The sequence below is a fragment of the Zootoca vivipara genome, chromosome 12, assembly GCF_965207765.1.
Source record: "Zootoca vivipara chromosome 12, rZooViv2.hap1.1, whole genome shotgun sequence".
NCBI lineage: Eukaryota > Metazoa > Chordata > Lepidosauria > Squamata > Lacertidae > Zootoca > Zootoca vivipara.
Window position 1 is genome coordinate 1,046,400 of NC_142595.1, and position 12,038 is coordinate 1,058,437.

Genomic DNA, 12,038 nt, shown 5'->3' on the forward strand with positions numbered 1-12,038 from the left:
AACTGTATAAGCAGTTTTAAAAATAGTTGTATTAAAATAGTATTTGCACATGTAATGTAGCTACTTATAACTTTAACACTGCAGCTCTAGCTATTCCCCCCTTTTTCTATGTGAGCTGTTATTGCTTTTATGCCCATCTTTCCTCCCTCTTCTAAAGGTTTGTCTTACCTGGTCTGGGAATTGAATGCAGGACCTCACAGCCACGGTGAAATGCAGAGCCTGCCTGGCCTCCAGCTCCCAGCCTAAGCTGCTAGCCATTCCATCACAGGCAACGGCTGCTGTGCGTGCCCAGACAAAGGCGCTCTCTTCCCTGGGAAAGTTTCTCTCCCTTGCTAGGCCTTGAACTGGATTCCCAAAAGAGCAAGAAGCAGCAACTCATAAATCCACTTACCGGTCCGTTTCTTCCTTCATGTATGTGGTATAACTATTGCCATCATAGGAGAGCAGGAGCCCCCCGTCGTTCAACCTGTGTACGTCGATCTCTATGTGGGTGTTATTCATTATGATCACGTAGGTGGTCAGTGACTGGCGAGCGACCTGTCCAAGCACCAGAAAAAGAAAATGGGAGCCAGAGTTTGGCTGGGCTGCAGCAGCTGTTCTGCCGAAACCATGGGGGGGGGTGGAGAGAAGGGGGAAAGAAGAGAGCATTTTCCCCTTCCTTGTTTGCTTTTTGCAAGGTTTCAGAGGGTTTTCCTGGGACTTTTTGTCATTTCCTCATAGGAATCAATGGAAAATGTTGACTTGTTATGCAAACACTCTCATGACAAACCATTTCCTGAGGACTGATTATGTTCAGGTAGCGGCACCTGCATTTATGTCCCATGATGAACAACTTCATTATCTTCTTACTCCATAAGCAACAGGTAAAGCCTGCTCTCCAATCAAGTTCCCAAGCTGCACTCTGCATACCAAGACTCCCAATGGGAAGCCACCTTGTGTCAAGTCCTTGTAGCCCAGTGTTGCCTGCACTGGCTGGCAGGGGCTCTCCAGGAGTCTTTCCCCAGCCTAACTGGAGTAGTCTTTGCAGACTGAGCCTGGGACATTTGGCACACAAAGCAACTGGCTCTATGAGCCCTTTGGATCAACCCTTCGCAAAGCATTACCTTGAGTGAGTATTTCATGCCTTCGTGAATAAGCTCAACGTCAACAATGTTCAAAAGTGAGGCTGCTGGTAGGACTTGGCCCCTGGAAGACAATCCCATCTTAGCACAAAAATTGCCCTACAATCCTCTTCCTCTCCTCTCTCTACCGCCCTTCAGTTAATCTTCAGAACAATCTTTTGAAGACAGATCTGCAGAGCACCTGTAGAATACTAGTCTAAGCATTCCACACGCACAGACTTTGCTGCTATGCTTGGGCAGCTGCTCTTTGGCTATGCTGTCACTCCCCACAATATGACCAGTTGCAAGTCAGCACCAAAGCCCAGGTGCGTAGGAAGAGTTTCTCAACTGCGGCTTAGTGGTGTAACACTCCCAACACTCCTTTAGGTGGCGCTTTACCTTTCCAGTGAATGCAGGAAGTCATCCATAGACGTCCTGAACAGAGCATCTGCCACGTTGAGAGCACCACAGACCACGCCCAGAATAGTGTCTGGCTTCTCTGCCTGGAGGGAAAATAATGTAGGCCAGTGGTGGCAAACCTTTTAGAGGCCGAGTGCCCAAACGGCAACCCAAAACCCACTTATTATCGCAGTGCCATCTCCACAATTTACTGTATTTTTCTGTGTATGACACCCCCGTGTATAAGACTCCCCATGGGAGATTCCCCAGAGTTGTTCAGCTTTTTTGGGGGTGGGTTCTGAAAATCTGTTCAGGTAAGTGGGTAAGGGATTGAACGGCGGCCCTAAAAACCGATATTCCAAGCAGGAGCTATTTTTATCTTTTTGGAAAAAATCCACACCGTGTTCAGCAGTGATTATTCCTGCTGGGTGCGGCAGGAAGAGTGTAGGTAAGGGTCCTCCTTCATTAAAAGGGGTCTCTTTAATTTGATTCCATTGCTGAAGCACACAAAGTGTGGGGGGGGAACTGGGTGGCATGGCCAGAGATGGGAAGCAACTTGGGTGGAGGGTGGAGTGCGTGCAGCTGCCTTCCACCAGGCAGAGGAAAACGGGGTGCATTACGGCCATGAGGGAAAGCACCCCAACCAGTGTCCCTCTGCCTGGTTTGTCTGGGTCTCCCATACACACCCCGGCCACGCACGCAGAGAGTGGCTGGCAGGCAGGCAACGAAGGTTGCAATGGCAGCGGCAACCCCCTCATTTGACAAAAGGAACCTCTGAACCGGAGTGCTGGCTGGCTCCCTCCAACATCCGTCCACTAGACACACACGGGCTCACACACTCCCTTCCTCCCTCTCTCTCTCTCTCACACACATACAAAGAGCCGCAAGCGCCCTCTCGCCTTCCCTCACGTCACGTGCTGTGCCCAACCTCAACATGCCCTCCTTGCCAGGCTGCCACTGACAAGGCAGCTCCCTTTCCGTTTTGAGCGGCTCTTTAGCTGCGAGTTCAAGACGTCCTCCATCCCATAAGAGGAAAAGGGCGGAGCTTCTGTAGCTGAGCCTCATTCTGGGCTCAGGATAGCGCCAGAGCAGGGATCGCCATATAACTCTGTGCTGGCGCAACAGCGCGCGTGCTCACAGAAAGGACTCTGAGTTCCCCACCACTGATGTAGGCAGATCAATAGACAGATAGACCAATAGACAGACAACTTCTTCATAAGAAGAAAGAATTCAGACCAAGGTGCTCACACCTTGGAATCCCAAAAGGTTAATAAAAATATGCACTATATCTTCAGAAGCACAGCATAAACGACTGGCATCCGGAGCTCGGCTCACCTGCACTTTCTCTGCAATCAGGTGATCTAGCCAGCTGGTGTCAGTCTCGTTGGTCTGGAAACTCTCTGTTTCCAGCAGCTTGACCAGGTACTCGACCGTTGTCCTGAAGTCCCCACGGATGGACAGCTCCTTCAGAGCTACTACTAAGTTTCTGAGAAGATAACCCTCCTGATTAAGGTACAGATCTGCTTCAGGAGATTTTATTTTTATTTTTTAGCTAGACTCTCCATACAACAATAAATTTGCTTTTCTCAAAGAGATAGCTAGGAATTTGATTTATCAGGGGGTGAAGCAAGTATCATCCAACCACAGCCTGGAATTAGATGTTACTGGAAATGCTGGTGTAAAAAGAGGCAGCCTTGCATCTCCTTCTCTCCTCTCCCTAATAACATCTGCAGGGCAACTCTTTGCATGCACTCAGTTGGGATTACTCCCAAACAGATGTGGATAGGATTGCATTCTGATCATCTAAAAAGTAGACCATCACATCATGAAACTGCACATTTCCTTATCCTCAAGCTACACTTTGGTGGCTGCCATTTGACTTGTTCCTGCCATTTGACTTGTTCCTGGGGTAGCTTTGGCCCTCCAGATGTTGCTGAACTACAACTCCCATCAGCCCAAGCAAGCATGGCCAAAGGCCAGGGATGATGGGAGTTGTAGTTCAGCAACAGTTAAAAGCAGCTATTTAAAACATTCAAATAACAATTAACCTCAGTGATAAGCTACAATCAGATTAAAATACAGTACATACCAACATTCAGTGTATCTGGGCAGGCTTGCCTAAACAAAAATGGTTCTCGCATGTCCCAAAAAGAATACAGTGAAGCTGCCTGCCTGGTATCAATAGGCAGGGAGTTCCAAAGTGTGGAACAAGTGTTTTGTGGCACCTCCAAGAGTGCCCATTCTGAAGATCAAAGCAGTCAAGTGAACATATACAGGGCAAGGTGATCTCGCAGGTAAACTGTTCCCAACTCCTTACGGCCAATAAGGTTGATGATAGTGAAATACTCACGAGATGGCTTCCTCTCGGGTCTCTCCCCAGGAGAAACAGTGTCCAAACTGAGAGTCAGCAAATTCATGCAAGCCGCCAGTGGCTGCCACACTGAAGTACCCCCAGACGTTCTTGTTGCTGCGGAAATTCAGCTCCTGCACAGTGCCAGAGCTTGGCTTAAAGCCCTGCAAGGTGCAAAAGAGAGACATGGGGAGCAGGAAAGTGGGGGTGGGGTGGAGGAGAGAGAGCATGTGTTTACAGTTTTGCCTTTTTCCCATGCTGACTTTTAGGTGAGGTCTCAAAAGGCAGCTTGCCACAAAAATGGTAAACATGGGACAACAGAGTCACTGAAAAGCATAGCTGGTGTTACCTGACCAGTACTATGAAAAGTTGGATGTGGCCTTTAATTTCCCCCAGGTCTTTACTCCAGTGTGATTGCATCACAGGCACACTTAACTTGCATGATTTCAACCATACGTGGTAGAACATGATTGAAATTCCACAAGTTAAATCCAAGCAAGGTGGAAAGCTTAAAAGCTCTTTTTGTGCCTGGTCCACTTTGACGCTCCCCATCTTGCTTGAAGGGGCAAGGCCCAGGCGGTGCCCTCATTATGGGATGCTCTTGCAAGATCTTGCAGGGTCATCTGAGTTCCTGCAAGATCTTCTCCAAGTAATCCTGGACTTATTGTGTTTTACTGCAGCTGCTAGCCTTTGCTGCTTCATCTTGAATAACAATATTTAATAATAAACTTCATTGTTATATGTTCATATTTAATGGTTGCTGGATTGTGCTTTTATTTCATTTTTAGACTGTAAGCAGCATAACAGAACCTTAGGTGGAAAGCTGGGATCCAAAAAATTTAAATACATAAACAATAGGCAATTTGCGAACTCCTGTGGCACAGAAGTTTGACACTGCTTGATAAAAGGATTCACACACCACACCCTTGCGATGTGGACCCAAGCTCTCTCAGCATCCCTTCTCCATCTCCTTACAGGTAAGGACATAAAATAAAATAAAAATCCTTCAGTAGCACCTTAAAGACCAACTAAGTTTTTATTTTGGTATGAGCTTTCGTGTGCATGCACACTTCTTCAGATACAGTGAAATGGAAGTTTCCAGGCACTTATGTAGAGAAGGGGTGGGGAGGGGTGGGGATGGGGAGGGGGGATCACTCAGAAGGGTGGTTGGAAATGGGTGATTGACTGACTGATAGCTGTTGATGACCGCAAACGACTGCAAATGGTTTTGCATGAAAAAGCAAGGGTTGAGATGGCTGAAGATCGCTTATCATGTATAATGAGATAAGAACCCGATATCTCTGTTCAAACCAGGTCCCTCCATGGTTTTGAGCTTGGTGATAAGTTGCAATTCAGCAACTTCTCTTTCCAGTCTATTTCTGAAATTCTTTTGTAGTAAGACAGCTACTTTGAGATCTTGTATAGAATGTCCTGGGAGATTGAAGTGTTCTCCTACTGGTTTTTCTGTCTTCTGGTTCCTGATGTCAGATTTATGTCCATTTATCCTTTGGCGTAGGGTTTGGCCTGTTTGTCCAATATAGAGAGCTGAAGGGCACTGTTGGCATTTGATGGCATACACAATGTTAGAAGATGAGCAATTAAATAGTCCTGAGATGGTATGTTGGATGTTGTTGGGGCCAGTAATGGTGTTGTCTGGGTGTATGTGGCAGCAAAGTTGGCATCTGGGTTTATTGCAGGCTCTGGTACCAGTGTCCATGTTAAGTCTGGTGGTTGTATTATTGTGGGTGAGGAGTTGTTTAAGATTGGGTGGCTGTCTGTAGGCAATGAAAGGTCTTCCTCCCAGAGCTTGAGAAAGGGAGCTGTCATTGTCCAGGAGAGGCTGTAGATCTCTGATGATGCGTTGTACTGTTTTAGCTTGGGAGCTGTATGTGATGACTAGTGGTGTTCTGTTATTTTCTTTTTTGGGTCTGTCTTGCAGCAGGTTCTCTCTAGGTATCTGTCTGGCTCTGTTGATCTGTTGTTTAACTTCATCAGGTGGATATTTTAGTTCTAAAATTGGGTGCCTACAGACAGCCACCCAATCTTAAACAACTCCTCACCCACAATAATACAACCACCAGACTTAACATGGACACTGGTACCAGAGCCTGCAATAAACCCAGATGCCAACTTTGCTGCCACATACACCCAGACAACACCATTACTGGCCCCAACAACATCCAACATACCATCTCAGGACTATTTAATTGCTCATCTTCTAACATTGTGTATGCCATCAAATGCCAACAGTGCCCTTCAGCTCTCTATATTGGACAAACAGGCCAAACCCTACGCCAAAGGATAAATGGACATAAATCTGACATCAGGAACCAGAAGACAGAAAAACCAGTAGGAGAACACTTCAATCTCCCAGGACATTCTATACAAGATCTCAAAGTAGCTGTCTTACTACAAAAGAATTTCAGAAATAGACTGGAAAGAGAAGTTGCTGAATTGCAACTTATCACCAAGCTCAAAACCATGGAGGGACCTGGTTTGAACAGAGATATCGGATTTTTATCTCATTATACATGATAAGCGATCTTCAGCCATCTCAACCCTTGCTTTTTCATGCAAAACCATTTGCAGTCGTTTGCGGTCATCAACAGCTATCAGTCAGTCAATCACCCATTTCCACCACCCTTCTGAGTGATCCCCCCTCCCCATCCCCACCCCTCCCCACCCCTTCTCTACATAAGTGCCTGGAAACTTCCATTTCACTGTATCTGAAGAAGTGTGCATGCACACGAAAGCTCATACCAAAATAAAAACTTAGTTGGTCTTTAAGGTGCTACTGAAGGATTTTTTTTTTTATTTTACTTCGATCCAGACCAACACGGCTACCTACCTGTAACCAGGTAAGGACAATTTGAGTCTCCATGACTGACCTCATCAGGATTTTCACTGGTGATTCGTGCTGCAATCACATGGCCCCTGGGGACGGGCACATTGCTGGGGCTCTCGAAGGCAATGGGTGAATCCCCCCAGGGGGGTTCTCCATAGAGGGCTCGGATGTCCTTCAGTCTGTGCAAAGGCACCCCCATGGCAATCTGAGCGGAGGAAGAGAAAAGAAGGGACAAAAGGAAACAGAGTTCCTTGGACCTTTGAGGGTCCTTTCCAAATGCTTTTACAAACAAACATGCTCTGTCTTATTTCATGGGATGCAGTTATCTTCTTTGCATCAGACCACATGGCAAGATGGTCATGGCTGCATTCCATGGCAGTTTATTCTGTTTTCTTGACATTTCCCCATCTGTTAATTTCTGCATTCTATTTGAGTTTTCAAGTAACATAAAAGCTACTTCTGGTAATACGGTGCACATTTAGCACTCATTTCCATGGTATTTGCTTCCAGAAAATAAATCTATTTGCAAATAACATGGAAAGAAGTGCTTAACTTGTGCTATATTCCACCATATTTCAGGAAGTGACTTTTACATCATGTGAAAGCTCAAATATAATGCAGAACTTAACAATTAGGGAAACAACAGGAAAATGGAATAAACTGCCAAGTGAATGCAGATAACCTTTAAAGGCTTATCCACATTTCTTATTTCCCCTCTGCTTCCCCCCAGAGAAAACTGCTCTTTGGTGCTCAATCAGAGCAAAGTCCAATTTGGGTTTTCTCCAGATTGATGTTTGCTCCAATTTAGCACTAAAGAATGGGTTTTCCCTGGGAAAGGAGCGGGGAAAGGGGGTAACTGCTCGGACCCGTGCCTAGAAAGCAGGTGGGAGTGTGGATGAGCCCCTAGTCTCAACCACAGCTAAGAGATTAGGAGCAGCCTGTTAAAATCCCATCCTCTTTTTCTCTCTCTCTTACAGGCTCCCATACGCTCATCCACAGTTGAAGAGTACATGTGCACCAAGTCTTCATCATGTTTAGCACTAATCAGGTTCCCCTCTTAACCAGGGTCTGCAAACTCACTTCAAACCCCGGTTATTTTCTCTGCTACATTCTTATGGAGAATAGCTAAATGCAGGCACCTGGCCAGCCACTTGTGGGAAGGATTTTGCTGGATTAGATGGGCGCTTGGCCGGATCCAGCAGGGCTCTTCCAACATTCTTTACTGCAACTGGAGAGCCAGTGTGGCTGGAGGGCTGGACGAGAACCTGAGATATCAGGGTTCAAATCCCTCCTTGCCCATGATGCTCACTGCCTCTCTGCCTCACCTACTTCACAGGATAGGTAAAGGAGGGTTGTTTGGGGGATTAAACGTGGAGGGGGAGAACCACATATGGCACCCTGGAGCACCATGGAGAAAAAGATGGGATAAAAATGCAATAAATAAATTACCACAAGGGAAAAGACCTTAAACAGACTGACTTTTGGTGGTATGAGAACAGCACCAGGCTTAGAAATTTCCAGCTCCCTGTAAAGATCCTGCTTCCTGCTAGTGCTAGAGAACAGGGATGGGTCCCCTGTGGTCCTCCAGATGTTGCTGGAACTACAACTCCCATCATTCCTGACCACTGGGCATGCTGGCTGGGGAGGGCCATGGGTTGCCTCTCCCGCCCCAGAAGGACAAAACCCCCATTTAGTGGGATTTGAATTACCTGAAGCTGGGCAGCAGGCAAGTTAACATCAGCAATCATCTCGGTGCAGGGGTGTTCCACCTGCAGGCGCGGATTCAACTCCAGGAAGTGGAAGCTGCCATCTTCACTGTAGAGGTATTCCACCGTTCCTGCGCTCACGTATCCCACTATCTTGGCAAGTCGTACAGCGCACTGTGGAGAAAAGCAGCCACACAAAATAAGCCTCCATAAAAGGAGAGTGACAGGCGCAATTCATCCAGAGAAGGGCACACTTCTACATTATCTGAAACTCTGACTTTCATTTTTCTTGCATTGTGATATGTTGGCTGCTTTGGAGACCTGAATTTTGAAGAATAAGGTATATGTTCAGCAAGGACTAATGAGACATGGGTTCAAAGCCACACTCACCCCCCAAAGTACTACAGGTGAGCCTGGTCTCAGCCTGATCTACACCACAGGATGTTGTGAGGGTGAAGGAAGGAGGGGGAGGGGGAAGAGGGCAGAAGGGAACCATGAGGAGGTCTTTGGAGAAAAGGGAAATGAGTAATAAAATGAAAAAGAGGGGTGTGGGCCTGTGGGGAAGGGAAGTCACCACAAAAAATTCTATGCATTTTAGTGCACATTCCACCCAGTATATAAATTTTGTTATGTCATTTCTGCACCATTTCTCATGCAATTTTCCCTAATGCGACACATTTTTCTCTGTTATTTTCTATGTGCATTTCATTTTATGCACAGTTTTCCCCAATATAGGCCATTTACGTTCTAAGAGACCACATGCGTAAGTGAAATTGCACGTATCTGAAACACCACTGAAAAAGCCTGTAAACACCCTGTTCTGCCTCTGCCCGATCCATGTGTGTGCGGTCACACACATATTGAACGTATGTAAATGAGGGGTTTCCTGTATACCAGCATTGCTAAACTCTGAAAAACATGAAGTGCGAAGGGTGGCTGCAGTTCAGTTTGCTTGTAGTTTTGCAGGGCCATCTCAAGCAGTTCGGGCACCCTGGCGCTGAGGCGCGGAGATCGCTCTGGTGCCCCTGCCCTCGCAGCGCACAGCATGGCTTCTGCGCGGCTTCATCGCGCAGCGCCCCGCCTGCCAGCCTGGCGCCCCGCACCACCGGGACTACACCTAGAGCCGGGCCTGTTGTTTTGGTGAGTGCAAACGAGGCGATGGGGACAGGGGTCTATGTCAACGTTTGGGTGCCAGGTGCCGTTTTGAATCAAAATGGCAGACCAAAATGTGTGTTTGCTGTGACTTTGCCTGGTTTTTGGCATGATGGGTCCAAACTCGTGAATTACATCATCCATTTTTTTTATTTTATTTCTAAAAAATCCTGGGAAGCACCAGGCACTCTCTGCTACTGTAGAATAAGAATCCAGTTCTTGTGGTCCCGAATGAAATAAGAACAGAGAAAGCTGCCTTTTACCAAATCAGAACATTGGCCCAAGCCAGCTTAGTACTGTCTACATGGACCGGCAGACGCTCTCCAAAGGTTTCCTGCAGGAGTCTCTCTCAGCCCTACCTGGGAATCCTTGGCGATTGAACCTGGGACCTTCTGCATGCAAAGCAGGGGGTCTACCACAGAGCTATGGCCCTTTCCCATCCACTGGCACATAGCCTGTGTTGGAAAACTCAGGTGTGTGTACCTGTTCCATGTATTCAAACACAGAGGTGGCTGCTACAGTTGCTGGAGCTTCTTCAATAATCTTTTGGTGCCTCCTTTGGATGGAGCAGTCCCGGCTAAACAGCGAAACAGCATTCCCATACTGATCTGCTAAGACTTGGACTTCAAGGTGACGGGCGTGCTGCAACAACTTCATCACAAAGATTGGAGAGCCTGGAGCCTCACTCTGCACCTAGAATCACAGAATCATAGAACTGTGGAGCCGGAAGGGACCCGAAAGGTCATCTGGTCCTAGGCCTGCAGTGCAGGAATAAATGCTACACAACCCACACCAGCTGGATAGGAGGCGAAGCTGAGATGGATGTGAGCAACAACCCCCCCACCACCACCATTTAACACAAAGCAATCCAAAGCAGTCCATAATCAGCCTTTGGGGCCAGTTGGGAGTTTCAGAGCTGTAGAAAGCGATATATGCATTACAACAAGCCAGTCTGGAAGTTTCCAGAGCATGGAGTACAGCGGCCAAGTCATGTTGACTATGGCCTTCCAGGTACATTCCAGAGCAGCGTTACTCAAGGTTGGGACTGGGGCAGGGTGTGAGCGGAGGACAAGGCAAGGCTATGAGACACCTAAAGTTTGGTGTTTTGAAGTTTCAAGGAGGGAGGGGGCGCCTGGAGACAGTTTACTGGTGCTGAATTGTGTTGGCCATAAGGTAAGGAAGGTCAGGAAAGGGGAGGGGAGGGGAGGGAGCAAAACTCAAAGAACACAGAGGCACAAAAGCACACACTACAGATAGACGCCAGGACCCTTCTGCTGAGCACAGGGGTTTCACAACAGAGCTTTCACTCTGGACAGCTGGCCGGATAATGTGAGCCACACAAACAAACAATTTCCCGGGTGCTTGCTTGGGAGTAAGCTCCACTGAATTTAATGGAATTTACTTCTGAGCAAATATGCATAGGACTGCATATACACCAGGTAGTTGTATGAGGCCAGTCAATTGAATGTGCATGTGATAAAACCCAAAAACTAAGAAATAAATTTTTGCAGCGTATATACTGCAGCAGCTTAAGAGAGACATCCACCCGGGGACTTCCAGTTGATCGTGAAGCTGAGAGCAAACGGGATTCAGCCCTCCAAGGAGAACCAGCTTCATGGGAGGAAAAGGGGGTATTGCGTGGGCATCGCAAGCCCCCAAAAACTTCAGGAGGAAGATCCTGAAAGCAGGCACCCAGCGGCACCTAAAAGTGGTCTCTCCGCCGGTCAAAAAGCTCCTTTTGGAGCAAAAAAGACTGGCGAGATTGAGACACTGGCGCAGGACGCTATTTTTTACTCCTGAGAAGCGCAGCCTCGAGCTTACCTGGCAAAGCGTTCAATTCCAAAAGAAGAAGAAATTCGGATTAATTTGGTGAGAAATTGAAATCTTTTATTACATTAATTATAATTCAGAAGACAGTGGGGTGGAAAAAGGAGGTCAGCCCTGGCTGGGATTGAACAGTGGTATATATTTTCCTACGGAACAAACAGTCTAAATAATTTCCCTAATGGCGGGATTTAAAGAAAATTAAAACACAGTTGTTTTATGTGAGAAAGTATAAACTGTGCTGAAAAGGGGAAGGAAACCCTTAATTTTATAATATAGATTACTTTCCTTTGAGAACATTTGGAACTGTGGCGGAGAGAATCCTGGAACTTTTACTTTCGTTTTTTAAAGAACTGTGTAGTTGGGAAAAGAAATTAAGTTTAAATAAGAGGAAGCCAACTTGCAGCGCTACAGCAAAGAGCCTGCAATTTCTAAATTGAGGATTTATATAACTATAAATTCTAACACCTCTTTTTATTTTTATTTTTATGGAAAGAAGTCATGCAGAAAGAGAGCACGTTAGCGCTTTGAACCCCACCCCACCCCCACGTGCAGATGCAGTGGCAGAAACAATACAAAATGCATTCAGGATAAAAACAAGATCGGCAAAAGCAAAAAAAAAATCCAGGAGATTGTTTAATTGTTTTTAAAGATAGAGAAAT

The 12,038-nt window shown here is 46.6% G+C and overlaps 1 protein-coding gene across 9 annotated transcripts in view; it reads right to left on the minus strand.

Moving 5' to 3' along the window:
- The window catches only part of ACACB (acetyl-CoA carboxylase beta), a 66,753-nt gene that overhangs the window by 30,554 nt on the left and 24,161 nt on the right, over positions 1-12,038 (minus strand). For all 9 annotated transcript variants that reach the window (XR_015946637.1, XR_015946638.1, XM_088655745.1 and 6 more), the window contains 8 exons: positions 10,036-10,245; positions 8,404-8,574; positions 6,738-6,899; positions 3,850-4,013; positions 2,835-2,985; positions 1,500-1,603; positions 1,104-1,185; positions 392-537 (listed from right to left, as the gene is read on the minus strand). Coding sequence is in view for 7 of the 9 variants with exons in the window: in XM_088655745.1 (XP_088511871.1) it covers positions 392-537; positions 1,104-1,185; positions 1,500-1,603; positions 2,835-2,985; positions 3,850-4,013; positions 6,738-6,899; positions 8,404-8,574; positions 10,036-10,245 (1,190 nt within the window). In the remaining 2 variants the exon portion in view is untranslated. The remainder of the gene's footprint in view (positions 1-391; positions 538-1,103; positions 1,186-1,499; positions 1,604-2,834; positions 2,986-3,849; positions 4,014-6,737; positions 6,900-8,403; positions 8,575-10,035; positions 10,246-12,038) is intronic.